Source organism: Podarcis cretensis, assembly GCF_951804945.1.
Source record: "Podarcis cretensis genome assembly, chromosome: 13".
NCBI classification, from domain to species: domain Eukaryota; kingdom Metazoa; phylum Chordata; class Lepidosauria; order Squamata; family Lacertidae; genus Podarcis; species Podarcis cretensis.
In genome coordinates this window covers 43,255,663-43,275,849 of record NC_137182.1, presented here as the reverse complement: position 1 = coordinate 43,275,849, position 20,187 = coordinate 43,255,663, and the positions used below count along the sequence as shown (strand labels likewise).

Here is a 20,187-nt window from a genome sequence, read left to right as displayed (position 1 = left end):
TGATTCCTTCACTGCAGGGGGTTGGATTGGATAACCCTTGGGGTTCCTTCCAACTTAACAATTCTATGATTCCTCACACCATAGCAATCTTGATTGAATCAATCTCAGTTTTAAATATAAAGAAGCATTATACCCCCCCAAAAAATACAACAACATCCCATTGACTGAGCTTGCTTAAAAAAAAACTTTTAAAATAGCCCCTGGATTAACTTGCCTCTGGCTTGTGCAATAAGCAAACTCGTCCATCATGTGCTGCCTTAACCTTTCTGCTCCAGGTTTCAGCCAGATTCCAACCAGGTCTGGATAAAAGCTGCTCAGAATGAGACAGCCTGAGCAGGACACAGCAGAGGCAGCCATCTATTGAGGACAACCATCTTGGGAATGGGGACTTGGGTGAGTGAGGACATACTTTTGCTTGTTGATCTGTAACATACACGTTAGAGAGTTTCCACATCTTTTTATTGGATTTGTAAGGGACAGACATGCCAAACATTTTTTTAAAGAGTATTTTATATTCTGAGCCATGTGTCCTTTCAGAGCTAAACTCTATGATAAACCAGTGTACATAACACTAAGCCATGGTTTATTTAGTTTGATTGTGATTTGTTTGAATCAGTGAACCCTGTCCAACAGATGATCCGTGGTTTGTTTTCTGTCAACAAAGCACAATGTGAAGCCATGGTTAGTTGTTGGCTTACAAACCACAGCTTGTTTTAACTATGTTTTGGTGTTATGCCCAAACACACCAGTCTCACTTAACCATGGTTTGTTTCAGCGCTACACCCAAAGGCAAGAGCATTCTGGAAAGAAATCCTCCAACATGAGAGAAGAAGCCATTTCCCTTTTCTTTCCAGGGCCAGACCCTCCACTATAAGGAAGGCAGAAGCAAATTTGGTAGAGATTCTCAAGGAATTCAACTTTTATAAATCCCAATATGAACAGACCTCACCTGCACTTCCCAAACTAATGTGAGAATCAAAACCTAGCTTTCACGCTTCTCAAATGTTCTGCCACAGTTCTTTTGACCCTGCCCCAGTCTCCCTACACCTTAGAGACCTGACCAACTTGGTTTTAGGAAGAAAAGTGCAAGCAGGTCTTCTTTATTACCTTTTCACGGCAATTACAGTTCCACCCGTGGCACTGCTGCACTCAAATCATGTTTGGTCCTAAACTGGACATATATACAAACTCTGAACTCATCAGGGTGGATGTCAGGGCTCGCCCTATCATTGAGCAGAGTGAGGCATTTGCCTCAGGCGGCCAACGGCAGGTAGTGTGGTGATTGGCAGGGAGGTGCTAGAGAACAGCCTTCCCTGTGATTCCTAAGCTAGCTAGCTGCCCTCAGGAAGATGCTGTCCCATCACCACTGTCAAAATAAGATTCAGCTGCCAGTCCTATAAATGTATGTGAAACGGGGGGCCATTTTGTCCGTTGTCTCAAGCAGCCAAATGCCTCGGTCTGGCCCTGGTGGATGTGAGACAAAAGGGAATGATAAATACACCCTGCAGCAATGTGAGCCAAACACTGTAAACTTATGACAAGGAAATTTCTCCTTTCAAGACCCACTTTTCACAAGCGGTCTTGGTAACTCCATGTTTTCGTCATGCAACAATACCTCTTGATTTCTTCTTAGGTGAAGAAGATGGGGTGTTTGGCCTATGTTAGCCTATGTTTGCTTGGCTTCTTCATGAGAGGTGAGTCCTTATTGAGTTATAGTACCATTCTCTGTCCTATAGGGTGCATTCAGACTTGGGGAATGTTGCTCACTTAAAATGCAGAAATGTACAGCTAGGGAAACATCGGGGAAATGAAATAAACTGCCATGCTATTGCAGCCAAAGACTGTTCTACGGCGGCCAAATAAAGAGCGATAGACTTCAGGAATAATGTTTGAAAACTGAATATACTGACATATCTCACCCTGGAGAGTCAGTTTAACTTGCCTAGCAATTTCTAAAAGCTTTAGGAGACCATTTGGAGATGAACCCACTAATACATTAAAACAGGGGTCACCAACCTAGTGCCTACAGGTGTTAATGTGCACAGAAGAACTTCCTATGGCATCTATGAAAAGTGCCAGGAAATCAGTGGCGTAGCGTGGGTTGTCAGCACCCGGGGCAAGGCAAGTAATTTGCGCCCCCTAACCCGTGGATTTGCGCCCCCAACCCATGGATTTGCCCTAACCCCAGATGTTGCGCCCGGTGCGGCCGGCCCCCCTGCACCCCCCACGCTACGCCACTGCAGGAAATATTTGGGTAAAAATGCACAAGATGGGGTGAAGTGGAGTACGCCCGCACCATTTTGTGTTCCTGTTTCTTGTTTTGTACTTGTACACGTGCAGCCACATCAACACAGATGACGTTTTGTGTTACACCACACCCTATAGCTGCCATTTGTAGTACACCACAGCCGCCATTCCGGGTTACACTCCCCACATGCTGTTTTATGTTGTGCCATATCTTCCATGACAGGCTTTTTGAGTTACACCACAATCTGGAGCAGCCATTTTGTGTTGAGCTACACTCTCACAGCTGGCATTTTGTTTTAGGTCACACAACCCACAGTGGCTATTTTGTTACGGACACCAAAATGTTGACTACCCCTGCATTATAACATGCAACTCTCCAACTACTTTATCTGTGATGACTTTTTTCTTCATCTCTTTCACAATCAAGCCGCTGAAGCGGATCGCTGCCCCAGGGGATGGCTGCAGTACCAGGGCAACTGTTATGGGTTTTTCCACAACAAGTTGAGCTGGCATGAAGCTGAGGTAAGACTCACCAGTGGCGTAGCATGGGTTGTCAGCACCCGGGGCAAGGCAAGTAATTTGCACCCCCTAACCCGTGGATTTGCGCCCCCTAACCATAACCCCCAGATGTTGCGCCCGGTGCGGCCGGCCCCCCTGCACCCCCCACGCTACGCCACTGAGACTCACCACCCATTAACAGGTTGCAGAGAATGTCCAGTTGAATGATGAAGTTCTTGTGCGTTTGCCCCTTCTCCAGATTGAGTGTCAGAGTTACGGTCGTGGGACCCACCTCGCATCCATTCTTGCAAGGGCAGAAACTCTGATGGTATCCAAACATATCTCCATTGACAAGAAAGAAACAGGGGTTGACGTTTGGATTGGACTCCATGATACTCACCAAGTAAGCATTTAGCCTCCTGAGCTTATTGATTCATCAATCATGGAACCATAGAATGAAAGAGTTGGAAGGGACCCTGAGGATCATCTAGTCCATCTCCTTGCAATGCAGGAAATAATGCAGCTGACCCATAAGGGGTTCGAACCTGCAACCTTGGCATTATCAGCACAACACTCCAGCCAACTGAGCTACACTGTTCCTTCCTGCTGAAGGAACACAACATTTGCAATTTCTGAGGAGAACTGGCCTGATCCATGGATCAGAAGTTAGATGATGATGATGATGATGATGATGATGATAATAATAATAATAATAATAATAATAATAATAATAATAATAATTTATTTATTTATACCCCGCCCATCTGACTGGGTTTCCCCAGCCACTCTGGGCAGCTCCCAACCGAATATTAAAAACACAATAAAGCATTAGACTTTAAAAACTTCCCTAAACAGTTGCTTATTGCCTTGACATCTGATGGGAGGGTGTTCCACAGGGCAGGCACCACTACCGAGAAAGCCCTCAGCCTGGTTCCCTGTAACCTCACTTCTTGCAGTGAGAGAACCACCAGAAGGCCCTTGGCGCTGGACCTCAGTGTCCGGGATGAATGATGGGGGTGGAGAAGCTCCTTCAGCTATACTGGGCTGAGGCCATTTAGGGCTTTAAAGGCCAGCACCAACACTTTGAATTGTGCTTGCAAATGTACTGGGAGCCAATGCAGATCCCTCAGGAATGGTGTTATATGGTCTCAGCGGCCACTCCCAGTCACCAGTCTGGCTGCCACATTCTGGATTAATTGCAGTTTCCGGGTCACCTTCAAAGGTAGCCCCATGTAGAGAGCATTGCAGTAGTCCAAGCACGAGATAACTAGAGCATGCACCACTCTGGCGAGACGGTCTGCAAGCAGGTAGGGTCTCAGACTGCGTACCAGATGGAGCTGGTAGACAGCTGCCCTGGACACAGAATTGACCTGCGCCTTCATGGACACCTGTGAGTCCAAAATGACTCCCATACTGTGCACCAGATCCTTCAGGAGCACAGTTACCCATTCAGGACCAGGGAGTCCCCCACACCCGCCCGCCCCCTGTCCCCCCAAAACAGTACTTCAGTCTTGTCAGGATTCAACCTCAATCCGTTAGCCGCCATCCATCCATTATCTGTTGGCTGCCACATGTCCTGAAAGTTCTGACACAATCTTAGGATCAAAAGTTGATATCAAACTGTTTTAAAATGCATATTTTGAGATGAAATATATTTGTATTTTTTTAAAAAATAGGATTTATATGCCACTAAGGGGGCAATCCTATGGGATGAGCAGTTAAGGATGCAGCAGATAACAGTGAGCCAGACAGACTTATGGTCTGACTCAGTGTAAGGCGGCTTCCTGTGTTTCCGTGTTGAGAGCTGTCCCCCGTGAGAAACAGAATGCTGAGCGTGATGTCACTTTTCTCCCAGCCAATCAGGGCTCTTGTTATCTCCTGTGTCATTGCAGATTGGGAACTGGAGGTGGTCCGATGAGTCCTCCTACAACTACAAGAACTGGATGCGAGGGGAGCCCAACAATCTTTGGAATTCGGAGTACTGTGTGGCTTTGAGGGCTTCCACAGGTGGGCATGTTACAGTCCTCCCACTGATGGGAAGTTGTGTAGCCTTGAGGTATACGGCAACGGTGAGACCTAAATAGAACAGAAAGGATTGGGTTGGGTCAAATAAAGGAGGGGGGCAAACAGTGGGGCAGCGGCCTCCCTTGTGGGGTCACTTTGGTTGATGGTATTTAAGCAGAGGCTGGACAGAGTTCTGTCAAGGATGCTGCAGATTTCTGCACTGAAGAGGGGACTTGAAGTTGTTGTTGTTAAGTCATTTAGTCGTGTCCGACTCTTTGTGACCCCATGGACCAGAGCACGCCAGGCACTCCTGGCTTCCACTGCCTCCCGCAATTTGTTCAAACTCCTGCTGGTAGCTTCAAGAATACTATCCAACCATCTCGTCCTCTGTCGTCCCCTTCTCCTTGTGCCCTTCTTCTTTCCCAACATCAGGGTCTTTGCCAGAGAGTCTTCTCTTCTCATGAGGTGGCCAAAGTATTGGAGCCTCAGCTTCATGATCTGTCCTTCCCGTGAGCACTCAGGGCTGATTTCCTGAAGAATGGAGAGGTTTGATCTTCTTGCAGTCCATGGGACTCTCAAGAGTCTCTTCCAACTCCATAATTCAAAAGTATCAATTCTTCGGCGATCAGCCTTCTTTATAGTCCAGCTCTCACTTCCATACTGGGAAAACCATAGCTTTAACTATACAGACCTTTGTTGGCAATTCTATTATTTTATGAAATATTCACCCTCCTTTATATTATGGTCACATTTTTAGAGATTTTTTTTTGGGGGGGCATGATTTTTCTCCTCTCTTTCTCTCTCTCTCTTACACACACATTTGCAGAGGTCTCTTGCAAAGCATGCACCTCAACCCCAAACACACATTCAAGTCTCTGGTGCCCTCCCATATATGTGTGGTACTCAGACAGGTAAATGCACTTGGATCCATTAAGTTCTAAAGATCTAAAGAGTGGAACTTAATGGATGCAACTCAGAATGCTGGTTTGGATCAGCTGTGGGGAACTTGCAACCTTCCTGATCGTGTTGGACTACAACTCCCATCATCCCTGACCATTGCCCATCCTGAGGTTGATGGGATTTGGAGCAGAACAACATCCTGAGGGCCACAGCTTTGGGTTAGACTGATGGTTGGATCCAGCACAAACCAGTATAAAGTAAATACATAGCTCTTTACTCTGCCTTTTGAAACATGAGATGTATATTTTTAGGACCCACCTTGTTTCTGTGATTGTGAGTTGTTTTAAACTGTTTCTACCATGTGCTTCAATTGTTGAAACCCACCCTGGCACTTTAGGGTAAAAGGCAAGCAAATCCTCACCCTCATTTGCTCATGAGCTAATCAGACTATACCACGTCGTTATCTTCTAACAACATGCCAGGGAACTTTCAAAATGGGTTTGTTAGAGCAAAACAAATAGACTCATGGCAAGTTGTAAATTTCAGAAATTGCCCCCTGAATTAGGCTGGTGCCATAACAAACACAGGTATATGCAAATAAAAAGAACAACTGTACATTGGGATGCTCTGAAAATGCTTGAAAAGGAGAACGGATAAGAATGGACCTTGGATTATCTTTTTCCATTGCAGAGTACAAAAGATGGATTGATGCTGTTTGCAAGAAACATAAAGCCTACATCTGCAAACATGAGATCTAGAAGAAGGGAGACTGTCATTCTAGGGAAAGGTTGGGTTAGATGGATCAAAGCACATCTCTTTGGAATCAAGGAAGTCAGAAGACGTTCCAGCAATTTTACCACCTCTACAGTTCATCTTTTGTTGTGCCAAGAAGCTCTTCCTTCGAAAGATGACATCTATCTACTCACTCTCAGTCCTTATCCAGGGCTGGTCTCTGAAATGCTGTTGTGATCACCTCTGTTGCTTATGCTCTTGGCTCCAGGCAGTGCAAGGACATTAAAGTGAATAACCCGTTTCTCATGGGTGTTTATAATGAGAGAACATTTGACCTGGTTTTTCTTTTGTTCATTTTGATGGAACAAGGCATTGGTCTTGCTTCTGTTGTGTTAAGGTATCAGGTTATGTGACCCTCGCTCTTGTTTCGAGCACAGAACACAATATGAAACTTTCCGACTCTAGAAGTTGCAAGAAGCCAGATGTTGATAAATATTGACCAAAACCAGAAACACAATAGGGGAAAGCCCAAACTAGCAATTAGCAGATCCCTTGGGGAACAGATTTCCTCCAAACAGAGCAGTTATAACTTATTACATCTCAGGTGGGATCTACACACATATTAAAAACACTGTGAAAATGCTTTTTGAAAAAAAAGTTTTGAAAAAGGCATTGACTGTCGCCTTCTAGTGTCAAATTTGTATATTGCACTTCACAACACATTTAAAATGTTTTCTTTGCAGCTGTATAGCTGAGAGTTAGTGAGACAAAGCTTGCTTACTCAGAATACAGGAACCCACACTCTGCATCTCTCTCACACAATATGACCAACTTTAAGTATACCTGCAGAAACACGTGAAGTCACAAACACACACACATGTAACATATCATCCACTCTATGATGCAACCTTAGTTCCCACTGCCATTACCACCAGGTCCATCATTTTGACCGCATTGGTCTCATCAAGCTCTTGCCAGGAGCACATAATAGCTGCTGCAGTACAGGGAAGACAAGAGTGTTGTGACAATGTACTGACCCTTCAGTCAGATGTCACAAGATTTCTATTGCCCCTGGTGTTAAATTCTGTAGTCAGACCTGCTTGACCGTCCCAATATCACACAGCTAGTCATTCTGGAAATGGCCTTGCATGCCCGAGGTCCCAGGTTCAGTCAGCAGCATCTCAGGTACACAGGATCAAGGTAATGCTGAGAGATTGGAGACTTGTTAGTTAGCGTAGATCAGCCTTTCCCAGATACTCATATGGGATAACTCAGTGGATAGCTGCTTCCTGATGTGCTCTTGCAGAGAGTGTTACATAGGAAAGTCAGACCATTGGTCTATCTGGCTCAGAATTGCCTACTGTGGCTGGCACTGCAGTGGTCACATTGTAAGATCAAGCCTGGACTGCCTTGTAAAATCTCTGCTTGAACGGCTAAGTTCAGAGTGGAAAATTTTGCTGGAGATCTGTCATGCATGTGTGTGTGTGTGTCCTTTCTCTTCAACATGCCATTTCATATTAAGGATCATTAGGAAAGGATTGGGATCAACCAACAACAGACCTTCCCAAATCTCTCAAATCTTAGGGAATTTGAGATGAGTGGCCCTCATTATGGAAACAATTAAGTTTTCACAGGTCTTTCTCTGGGCAATCTTGAATCTCTTCAGCAGGGGGGTTAGAGCAAGATCTTCACATGTTTGGCAACAGATTGGCAAGCGTTTCTGACTCCCCATTAACAATGAGAGTAACTCATATTAAGGGTTGGTTCTGGGGGGGTCAACATGTAAATGCAGAAATGCCAGGAACCCTATGCCCTTTTAAAATGTGGGTTTTTTTTTGGGGGGGGAGCCGGTTATTGGGCTGTTGTTTTTATTTTGATTATATATTTTGTGGTTTCATGTTTTGATTTTTTCCTGTGAACCGCCCTGAGACTTCCGGGTGTAGGATGGTATATAAATTCAGTAAATAATAATAACAACTTAAAATAAAACCGTCATTCTATAACACCACACACCTTCCCATCCAGCCCAAATTGTCCAATCCAAGAGTAGGTGTTGGCGCAGCAGGAGGGTTGAGTACCTTGCTGTACAATAAAAAGCATGTTGATGTTTTTGATGTAAAATGCTTAAAATAATAATAATAATAATAATAATAATAATAATAATAATAATGTGCAAAAGAAAGCCCATGTGCAAAAGGGCCATAGCTCAGTAGCAGAGCACCTGCTCTGCATGCAGAGGACTCAATCCCTGGCATCTTCATGTAGAACCAGGAATGTGCCCTGTCTGAATAACCCTGGAGAGCTACTATCATTCACTATGAGGAATGCTGAGCTACATGGACCAATGGTCAGACTCAGTATAAACCAGCTTCTTATGCACTTCTTATCTGACCATCCTAGGGCAGGTTAGGTCAACTGAGAAGGACAAAAATGCACTAGAAAATATATGCATAAAAGAGAGTTTATTAAGATCACCATGTGCTGCATGCACAGAAAAATGCCAAAGAGAGAGATCAAAGAGGTTGCTCTTCAGAGATGGAATGAATGGGAGAGATGGTCTTTCACTCTGAGGGATGGGAGAGGGGTTAATGCGATCAGAGAGAAATCCACCAAGCCAGCGTCTGAACAGGCACAGTTTGGGAACCACAGTCTTCTTTACAGTTCATGCTTGCAGATGTAGGCATTGAGTTTCTTGCATGGAGCGTCATTCCACTCCTTAAAACCTAAAATGCAAAAAGACATAACAAAAAATTACTACTTCTTGCTCCAGTGAGTGTGGTCATCACTGATAGCCTCATCTCCCATAAATTTGCCCAATCTTCTTTTAAAGTCACCCAAGCTTCTGGCCACCACTGCCTTTTTTGGAGGTGAATTCCATAGTTTAACCATGTTCTCTCCTTTTGTCTGTCCTGGATCTTCCAACATCCAGCTTTATTAAAGGAGGAATCAAAATGTTAAGGCCTTTAATGCCTGGGCTGTCCAATGAAGCTGGATGTTGGAAGATTGAGGACAAGACAAAAGGAGGTACTCTCCATCAGGAAAATGTGCAAATGTTTTGCTTACCTGTGCTTAGTCTCAGCTCCACACAATGTTCAGCATTGCGGTAGTTGTCTGGCTGGTGTTTCATCCAGGCCTTGTAGTTGTAGGTGGATTCATCAGCCCACCTCCATCTCCTGGTCTGCAGAAACGAGACAGAACAGATCATGTGATGAAGGGAATGAAGGGCCCAGAAAGAGGAAGATACCACTGGAATGACACCAATGCAAAATGAACTGGAAAGGTTGTCCAATGGGGAGCTGTTACTAGCTGTGACACAGACAGTAGAGGAGGACACCCATAGAAAAAAACAGAGAAACAGCAAGTGGGATTAAATTTGATAGATGGTTGAGGTAAGAGTGGAACGGTATTGCTAAGGAGCCGCTGCTCAGTTATGATAACCAGAAATGGAGCCCTATTCTATTTCTTGGTCTGCAGGAAGAAGACAGAACAGATCATGAGATAAAGGAAGTGTGAGGAGCCCAACACAGAGATGATTTGGAGAGGCTGGCCTGTGGGGAGCTAATGTCAGCCATGATAGAGAAGAAGAGAAAGACTCTCATGGAAAATAACAAAGTGGTGTATGTATCATTCTGTCTGGGAGATGATTGGGATAAGGATGGGATGGAATTGCTACAGAGTCACTACTCAGTATTGATGATAGCCAGGAATGAATCTTCCATTCCTGGGTAAGGTGATTGAGAGAGCGGTTGCTGAACAGCTTGGTAGGTTTCTGGATGAAACATCTGCTCTGGATCCATTCCAGTCCGGCTTCCGCACTGGTCATGGGACCGAGATGGCTCTGGTTGCCCTAACAGATGATCTCCGCAGGCAGCTGGATCGAGGCGGATCGGGGCTGCTGATTCTTCTAGACCTGTCAGCAGCCTTCGACATGGTCGATCACGAACTCCTGGACCACCGCCTTGCCGACCTTGGGATTCAGGGCACAGCCCTTCAATGGCTGCGCTCGTTTCTCTCTGGTCGGGGACAGAGGGTGGCGCTTGGGGGAGAATTGTCATCGGGCCACTCCTTGGTGTGTGGAGTGCCTCAGGGTGCAATTCTCTCCCCGATGCTTTTTAACATCTTTATGCGCCCCCTCGCCCAGCTTGTCCGCAGTTTTGGGCTGGGTTGCCATCAGTATGCCGATGACACCCAACTCTATCTGTTGATGGATGGCCATCCTGACTTGGCCCCAGACACACTGACCAGATGTCTGGAAGCTGTGGCTGGATGGTTACGTGGGAGCCAGTTGAAGTTAAATCCTTCGAAGACAGAGGTCCTCTGGCTGGGATGGGGCGATATGGGATTGAGGGGGCAACTCCCATCTCTTGCGGGGGTGCAATTAGTGCCAGCACCGTCCGTTAAGAGTTTGGGTGTAATCTTCAATACCTCCCTCTCTATGGAGGCGCAGATTACAGCTATAACAAAGGCAGCATTTTTTCATCTCCGCCAAGCTAAGCAGTTGGTTCCTTATCTCTCTCGCCCTGACCTAGCCACTGTGATCCACGCGACAGTCACCTCCAGACTGGATTATTGTAACTCGCTCTACGTGGGGCTACCCTTGAGACTGACCCAGAAACTCCAGCGGGTGCAGAATGCCGCGGCGAGACTCCTTATGGGGTCTTCGCTGCGAGATCACATTCACCCGGTACTATACCAGCTGCACTGGCTCCCGGTGGAGTACAGGATCAAGTTTAAGGTGCTGGTTTTAACCTTTAAAGCCCTATACGGCCTAGGACCCTCGTACCTACGGGACCGCCTCTCCTGGTATGTCCCACAGAGGAACTTACGGTCTGCAAATAAAAACATCCTGAAGATCCCAGGCCACAGAGAGGTTGGGCTGGCCTCAACTAGAGCCAGGGCCTTTTCGGCCGCAGCTCCAATCTGGTGGAATGCTCTGTCACAAGAGACCAGGGCCCTGCGGGACTTGACATCTTTCCGCAGGGCCTGCAAAACAGAGCTGTTCCACCAGGCCTTTGGTCAGGGCGCAGCCTGACCCCCCTCCTCTGGCAATCTGCATAGAATTTTGCTTATTGGTTGCCATAAATTTGAGTTTAATTAATTTTATAATGAAATGTTTTTAGAATCGTTGGATTATTTTGATTGTTGTTAGCCGCCCTGAGCCCAGCTTCGGCTGGGGAGGGCGGGATATAAATAAAAATTATTATTATTATTATTATTATTATTATTATTATTATGAGAGAAGCTTACCTGACGGACATCGTGGAGCCCAATCCAGACGTTGCTTATTTCTTGCTGATAAGTGGAGATGTGTTCGGCCACCAAGAGAGTCTCTGCTTTGGTGAGGACAGAGGCGAGGTGGGCCCCACGGCCATAGCTCTGGCACTCAATCTGAGGACAGAAAAGAAGCAGGGAAGTTTTGTCCCCAATGGTCATATCCGACCATCAAGATTGGTGCTGTCCCTTCTGATTGTTACCTAGCCTTCTATGTGTCCAAGGAGACATATCACCAGAACATGAACAACTGTGGAGACTGAGAGGCTGGCCAGATGCTGCCTCAAGGCAACTCACATTGATAACCTTACTTATGGAAATCTGATGAGAAACCCATAATAAGGAAGAGAACCCCTTTCAGCCTGAGGACCCCATTCCTTTCTGGCAAACCCAGGGGTGAAGGAAGGAGAACCAGCACCTGGTGCAGGGGGTTGGGGCAAACTGCCCGGTGGCGCATGCGCATGTAAATGCAGAACGTACAACAGCAGGATCCTCTGCTCACGGCTGCTGTACACATGGTGGTGGAGGGTGCAACTGTGAGCGGAGGATCCTCTGTACGTGGCTGCGGCAATGCGATCGCGGCGGGGCGAGTCCCCCATGGGGTGCCTTCTTGTCACCCCCCTCAGAGGTGGCACCCAGGGCGAAATGCCTCCACCCCCTTCCTCCGCCACTGGGACAACCTCTTGCTAATGGTGAGCAGGACCACAGACAAAAGTGGGCAGAATAATGAATGTAAATGATGCCTTTGTACCGAAGGCTAGTTTCCACTCACCCTTCTATCCCCCATCCAAGAAGCAACCTTGGAGTTCAAGGACACATTCCTGTCTAGCAAATCCCTCAGGCAAGAGGGTGTGTGACTGGGGAGGAGATGTGGACTAGAGAGATCCTTGAGGGCCCGATCAAATGGGCTAGATTTAGTCTCCTGGCCTGTGTTTCACTACCCCTGCACTGTAGCACCCCCACGTTGACAACAAGGATCCCTTCTTACCTCAGCCTCTTGCCAGCTCAATTTGTTATCAAAATACGCATAGCAGTTGCCCTGGTTTTGCAGCCACTCCCTGGCGCAGGTGTCGGCCTCAGCTGTATGGAGAAAGGATGGAGGGAGGGAGGAAGATGCCCCAGGAAGGCAGAGCAGTGAGAAGACATGTCTTTAATGTGCTCTCTGAAATCCTACTTCCATCTACACCGTATGTGTTATTTATTTATAAAACATTTCTGCCCTGTCCTATTATGCAAAATAGGGCATTTATGTGTGGCTAAGTCTTCTCAGTAGGCAGCCCTGCCTTCCTTTCTAAACAGGAAGCTGGCATCCCTAGCCAGAAACAGGTCTACTCATGAACAAACAGACTTCTTAACATTTAAAGAAACACACAGGTGGCATTTTGGGACAAGGAAGGATACCTCCTGGGTTTACTGGAGAGGACACAAATAACTGCACATAGAAATCTGCCTTATAATGAATTAGGCCATTGGTATCCATTGCAGACCAGTATTGGCTACCCCAGGGATGGGGGATCTGTGGCCTTAGACTCCATTGAGAAAGGATAGATAACTTTAAAATCAATGAATTATGGCCTAATTTAAAACACTCTTCTGCTCTGTTCTAAATAGCCTACTGTCCTTTGAAAATATAACATGCACTTTAATTACAGCTCAACCCAACGACAATTTCTGGGTAAGCCTCAGACATTTATAAAATTGCTCACCTTCCTGGAAAGGACTGGAAATTAGGATTCCAAGAAGGCAAAGACTGAAGTAGGTGAAGAGTCCCATCTTCTGGTTGACCTTTGAGGGAGATGAATGTACAGCACGGTAAAATCAAAGTTACATTCATTGGTTGCCATACATACAATGGGAGGGAGGGAAGGAGGAAGGATTGCATTCCTCTTTTATTTGAACTTCCAAGAACCAGGAAGGTTCTTGGAAGGGAGAAACTGGGAAAGAACTGGGAAGAAAGGGAGAAACTGAAATTTCGAATAGTTGTCAGTGTTATGAAAAGGTATATTGACACTGATTTAAAGTGAGCTTCATCAGCTTCAGTTAGGAACATTTTGTGATTTTTTTTTTTAGATACTCATGAAAATTCATTACATTTTAGTGCAAATTTCTGTAAAGAAACACTGCTTTGTATGCAGTTTTGAGTAATGTACACAATTTTCCAAGCAATTTCCCCATATATAATTCTTTTTTGGAACCACTATTTGGTTGGAGAACTGTATCATAAAATTCAGACAAGTTTGAATTTTGAAGGAGAGCTGTGTTTCAGTTTGCATATTTTTTTCGTAAAGTGAGGATCTGATATAAAGGTAAAGGTACCCCTGCCCGTACGGGCCAGTCTTGACAGACTCTAGGGTTGTGCGCTCATCTCACTCTAGAGGCCGGGAGCCAGCGCTGTCCGCAGACACTTCTGGGTCACGTGGCCAGTGTGACAAGCTGCATCTGGCGAGCCAGCGCAGCACACGGAAACGCCGTTTACCTTCCCGCTAGTAAGCGGTCCCTATTTATCTACTTGCACCCGGGGGTGCTTTCGAACTGCTAGGTTGGCAGGCGCTGGGACCGAGCGACGGGAGCGCACCCCGCCACGGGGATTCGAACCGCCGACCTTTCGATCGGCAAGTGTTACAGTTCGCATATTTTTCCCGGAAAGTGAGGATCTGATATATTTGCCTTTAAATCCATTTTCTCTCCCATCCCTACATACACCCCCTGGTGGTTATTCAGTCTACCTGTTAACTGGAGATCAAATTTCAATCTGCACACAAATGAGTCCATGCAGCTTTTCTGTTCAGCTTTTGTGCCAATTTTCTTCTCTGTCTGATCTTCTTTTTCTGTCTGATTTGTGAACTTAGGGCCCATCTGCACTTACTCCATGCTTTCTAGGCAAAGGTTCAGGCTTTCCAAGTCTCCAAGTCTGTGTCTGAACAGGGTTTTTTATTTTTATTCCCCCCCCCCCGCACATAGGGCTTTCCATGGGAAAACCAAAGTTTTACCTCTGAATTGGAGCAAATGGCAGTCTGTGGAAAAGCCAATTGCTGTTTGCTCTGATTAAATGGTAAAATGTGAGTTTTCCCAGGGAAAGCTCTTGGATTAAACAAAACAAAACAGAACCCTGATCAGACACAGACTTGGAAAGCTCAGTTCTGTGCCTAGAAAAACAGCATAGAAGGAAGCATGGATGAGCCCTTATCTGCTTAGTGACAGAATTATACATTGTTGTTTTCCACCAGTCAGTGGAGACTGATCCATTAGGGCAGTGATAACCAAGCTTGGCCCTCCAGCTGTTTTGGGACTACAATTCCCATCATCCCTGACCACTGGTTCTGTTAGCTAGGGATGATGGGAGTTGTAGTCCCAAAACAGCTGGAGGGCCAAGTCTGGCCATCACTGCATTAGGGCAAATGGGAACTGCCCCACCAACCTCAGCCTGCCCTCAGCCAATCCTTATCTTCCTGCTTTCCTATTTACAACCAATCAGTGAGTGGCTCTGCCTGCCATTGGTTGTGGCTCCATCAACTGTTGGTCTCCCTGCCTTTGGCCCTATCAATTCTAGTGGGCACCAGCCACCCTCACCACAAGTCCTTGTTCATGAACCTTTCATCCATCTCCCTCAAGGCCTTTGAAAAAAAATCTCCTCACCAAAACTTGTAGATCACTTCCACAAGCTCTTACCTTGCGATGCTGTTCTTCTGGGTGGACCAGTGTGGTTGTCAGCTGAGCCAGGTGCCTCTCTGATGGTCTCACCTAGTCTGGACGGCTGTTATATAGACCTCAGGCAGAGGTGGTGCAATACCAAGATGAGCAGAATGCTGCAAGGAAATCCTGGTCTGATGCCTTCAGTTTTGCATAATTTAAGGCCAAATCAGTGGAATGTAGCTTGCATCCACCTCTCTTTCATTTTGGTGGGGAAAAGCATAGTGAAGGGGGGGGGAGAGTAATTTCCTTATGAAGAGGAACAGGAACCACATTCTTAATCAACCATGGAAATACTAGTCCGATGTCTTCAGTCTTGCATAATCCAGGGCTGAATTGGTGGAATGTGGCTTGTATCACTAGCCTTGAGCATTGCAAAAAGGGCATCATGATACCCTTTAGTTATCTATACATTTGTTACATATGATCAAAAATAAATATTTAGGTGTAGAAAGGCATATGGTGTTGGGGAGGCTTTTTAAAAAGCGATATTATTAACTAGGAGAGTAGGAAAAGCATTTATGAAAATGATTATGAGATATGAAGAAACCTGCTCATTTTTCTTCTATGGGATTAAATTCCGAGAGTGACTTTTTTCTAGACCAGAGCTTCAGCATCTGACCCTCCCCAACCCAGTTTTTCTATGAAATTATTGCTTAGTATTCCTGTCCCCCGAGTAGTCATCCTCAGCCAGACCGCAGGGGCTTGGATAGTGCACATAAAGCTTGGGCAGGTGAGGATAACTACTTGAAAATGATTTACAGATGGTATTGAACTCTATGTAGGCTTGCTAAGATGTATAAGACTGAATCATGAGGTTGAGGGAACATTCTTTCACATGTGGTGGACCTGTAAAAGCGTAAAAGATGATAGGGAAATAATTCATAATGAAAAAAAATATTTAAAAGTACTTCCCAAAAAAACCCCAGAGTCCTTTTTGTTAGGGATAATTCAGATGGAAATTCCCAGGTGTCAAAAAAGATGATATACGTATGCCGCTACTGCAGCCCGTGTTTTATTATCCCCTAACTAACGATGAATGGCAACTTAAGCTGATGGACTATGTGCAGCTTGCAGATTTAATTTATAGAATAAGAGAACAAGAAGAACATTCATTTAAAGAAGATTGGAAAATGTTTATTGAATATATGGGGGAAAATTGTGTACACTTGAAAACGCTGGAAGCATGAAGATAAATTCAAGAGTGTAAATAAGTTTTGATGGATGTAATAATGGAATACTGAATGATTTAGTTTATGTAAAATATACAGGGATTTATGATATGCAAAATTAACCATGGAAAGAGAAGAAGGGAAGTCTATCTATTTATCTATCATCTATCTATCTATCTATCTATCTATCTATCTATCTATCTATCTATCATCTATCTGCTTGGGCAGGTGCATATGGATGACAGCTATAGACAAATCTCACAGCTGTGAAGATGTGTTACAAACCCAAACAGACTGAATTCCATGCGTGGCAGTTAGCATGTACACAATGGGTTCAGCTTGTGAGAAGACAACTGGAAAGTCCACACCTGCAACAACTCGGCTACCATAGACACAAACCTTCACATGAATTAGCCTGAGGGTGCCTTCAAAGAACACTTGTGACATAGAGCCCAACTCAAATAAAAAACCAATCAAACCTGTGAAACATCAGTTCACCAAAGTCCATTCAGTGAGGCAGCTTTCATTATGCATCCACTCTTTCCCCAGGCAGGCCAGCGGCTGCGGATGCATTGTGACAGTCACACTATGGCGTGACCAGAGGCTACAGACACAAAACACTCGTACACAGCTACCCCATGTTGAGAAACAATGGCAAAGACAAGATCAACCCGAGTGATGGTTTGTGAAACCTCTCCACTGTAGGAGGTGTCAAAGGAGAACCCTGAGGCCTATAGACTTCCTTATGGCATGAAAAGGACAGCTGAAAGGTCTTTGTATGCAAGGATATTTCAGATTTTTGACAGTTCAGCCATAAGTCTTTCTTCCTTAAGTCTTTCTTGCGAAATCTCACTTTTGCTTTGATCAGTGCACTATAGGGTGAGAACGGTATTTTGGCTGATGACGGGCATGAGCAATAATATCAGTTGCAAATAAAAACCTGTGTCTCAGCATATGTCCTTGTATTCATTTTTTTTAAAAGTAAAATCATGTCTGGCCACCATGTTGTTGATTCAGTCTTATGCACTCATCCTTGCCATCAGATATCCCCTGAGAACAAGAGGGTAGACCGCAATATGGCATAATGGCCTATGGGAAATGCAGTGCCAGCTCCTTTTTAGGTTTTGAAGATCACAGGGGTAGTCTGTTGGGCATGCCAATCTCTATACACCTATCTGTGTCCCCTGAGGAAAAGGGATGACCACAAAGCAGATGTGGCTAACCTTTTGGGGGCCAGTGGGCACATTTGTATATTAAAAGGAATTTGCAAAGAAATGCTAAAGCCACTTCTGCACTACAGAGGAGGTGGAGTTGCGGGCGTCATGGCTCCACCACACGCGCGATGGCTGGAACCCAGCCCTCACATGATTGGGGGGATTCCCGGCCGCGTTGCCCCCTGGCCAGCCAATCGGCTGGCTCAGGGGGCGTGGCCTGCCCTATGTAAGGCAGGACATGGCTGGAGATCTCCCTCTTTGCAGCTCACCAGCTGTTCCTGCTTTTCCCGCCCTACAAGGTTTTTGTTCCTGCACCTTGCTATGGACCTTGGTTGGTCGCTGTTGAGAGGCCTGGTAGGAATTTTTCCACTTGGCAAGTTGGCACCGGCCACTTGGTTTTCGCCTACCTCATAGCAAATTGTCACAACTTTCTTGGTATTGGCGGTTAGGCATTGGTATAGTTCTGTAATTGGAAGAGGGGAGGTAGTGCCATCACCTGTCCCACATATTGAAGGGTAGTCCACTAAAGGATTCTGGGGGGCGTGGCTGTCCTAAGCCTGGGGAGGTGAGGGCCTAAGGCACGCCCCCTAGCGGTGACCCCGGGGGAGTTCCTAGTTGATGTGCATCAGCAGGACTCCCTCTACTGGTAGTTAACCCTTCCCGGACTTCAAGTGGACGGGCTGAAGTCGGATATAGTCGGTTAGGACCAATGCCTAAGCAAATACTGCTTTTCACCTGTAACCAATAAAAGCTGTGGCCTTATTTAGCCCTTTAACCTTAATAATTGTGTCATGTGTCATTATTTCCACTGGGGGGGGGGCAAGAACTCACCACACAATGACTTAATAAAAACCCAAAACAACCAACCTCACCCCTCCTACAAACTGATGTGGAAATGTGGAAAACTAAATTTAAGAGCAGAAAAAATGAAGAACTGAGATCTCGAAATGGAGTTTCACCCATCCCTACCTGTATACCACTAGTTCCCAAATCTTATATTTTCCAGCTGCCCCACTGAACTTCCTGCCCCCCATACTTCCATGGTGCCACCTGAAACAGATCATTTTGATCTGGTGCATGGCAGGGCTGAGCATGCTTCAGAGGGCTCCCAGGGTTCTTTGGGGGAGAATCCATGGTGCTCTAAAACTGACAACAGTTTGTGGTGCATGTAATATGACCTTTTCCACCCCAACCTTTCGTCAAAGGTTGCTGTGATTAAATTGAGCCCCAGGTATGACATTATGTGGTCCCTTGGGTAAGAGCAGGGTGGAAGTTTGACTTCAGAAGAATCTGAGCTGTTGACTAAGATTTCCTCTTTTCAGTGGAAAAAACTTTGCTAAGTAAGTCCATTTTATTAATTATTATAATTATTCCAGCTGTCCTTATTTTATCTGCAAGCCACCTTGAGTCCCTGTCAGGGAAAAGGCAGGGTATGAATGAATGAATGAATGAATGAATGAATGAATGATATTTATTATTTGGACACTAGAACCCATAGACATCCAACAAAGCTGAATGTTGGAAGATTCATGGCAGACAAATTTCTTCACAAGGCACACAGTTAAACTACAGAATTTGTAGTGATGGCCACCAATTTGGATAGCTTACAAAGACCATTGGGCAAATTCATAGAGGATACGGCTATCGGTGGCAACCAGCCCTGATGACTATGTTCTGCCTCCATACCACTGGAGGTAATATGCCTCTGAATGCCAGCTGCTGGAAACTTCAGGAAGGGATAGTGTGCTTGAGCACAAAGTCCTGTTTGCAGACTTCCTATAGGCATCTGATTGGCTGCTGTGAGAACAGGATGCTACTAGACTGGATGAGCCACTGGCCCAATGTTCCATACAACCCCAGTGAGTCATTTGTGACAGAGGTCCACACGTTTTGGCCTCAGATAAAAATCTCCTGGCCTGGCCACCTCTTGTGTAACAGTAGCACATCAAGTCATTTCCTTAACCTGCTGCCTGTGGTCTTTCATCATGTCAAGACGAGTCCTATATAACATCTTTCTGTGGAGCAGGAAGACTAGAGGAAGACTCAGCAGGTAGCTATACGCATCTACCTTCAGAAGAGAATCAGTCGAAAGGTCCAGGTGAGCAGTTGAGCTTCCCTGATTTTTCTGTGTCATCAATGCTGTTTTTCGATGCTATGCTTCTTGTGTTGTCAACCTCCAGACCTCTTATGGAGGAGGCACACAAAGAAGGGCCTCAGATGAGGACTGCAGGATCTGGGTCTTGTTGCAGATGCCACTTATAGCAAGAATAATACACTTTGGTTAAGATACAAGGAGGATTCAAATGATGGAAATCTGAATTCCAGACCAAGCCACTGTGGTTTCAACCATAGACACATCACTGTCTGTTGGCCACCTGTAAAATGGGCATAAATTGGGCCTGCCTGCTGTGTTGGGTTGGACAAATGATTGGTTTGATTCCATATTATAGGAGCAATTA

The 20,187-nt window shown here is 45.5% G+C and overlaps 2 protein-coding genes across 3 annotated transcripts in view; one reads left to right on the top strand and one right to left on the bottom strand.

Moving 5' to 3' along the window:
• Nucleotides 1–1,156: 1,156 nt before the first annotated feature.
• Nucleotides 1,157–6,407, top strand: LOC307201632 (C-type lectin-like; the record flags this gene model as incomplete). The annotated part of the gene is made up of 6 exons (XM_079950914.1): nt 1,157–1,270; nt 1,634–1,694; nt 2,675–2,769; nt 3,005–3,148; nt 4,638–4,752; nt 6,340–6,407. 6 exons carry the CDS (start codon nt 1,157–1,159, stop codon nt 6,405–6,407), a joined length of 597 nt encoding a protein of 198 aa, XP_079807040.1.
• Nucleotides 6,408–8,901: 2,494 nt separating this feature from the next.
• LOC307201271 (C-type lectin BfL-2-like) overlaps nt 8,902–20,187 on the bottom strand; it is a 70,699-nt gene continuing 59,413 nt past the window's right edge. Inside the window, exons 1-6 of one of the 2 annotated variants that reach the window (XM_079950333.1) lie at nt 15,322–15,434; nt 13,359–13,437; nt 12,641–12,732; nt 11,629–11,769; nt 9,445–9,559; nt 8,902–9,104 (exon numbers count right to left, since the gene is read on the bottom strand). In XM_079950333.1, the coding sequence (XP_079806459.1) occupies nt 9,037–9,104; nt 9,445–9,559; nt 11,629–11,769; nt 12,641–12,732; nt 13,359–13,425 (483 nt within the window). In that variant the 5' untranslated portion in view covers nt 13,426–13,437; nt 15,322–15,434 and the 3' untranslated portion in view covers nt 8,902–9,036. Of the gene's footprint in view, nt 9,105–9,444; nt 9,560–11,628; nt 11,770–12,640; nt 12,733–13,358; nt 13,438–15,321; nt 15,435–20,187 lie in introns of those variants that run through there. The other variant, XM_079950332.1, reaches the window with a different exon arrangement.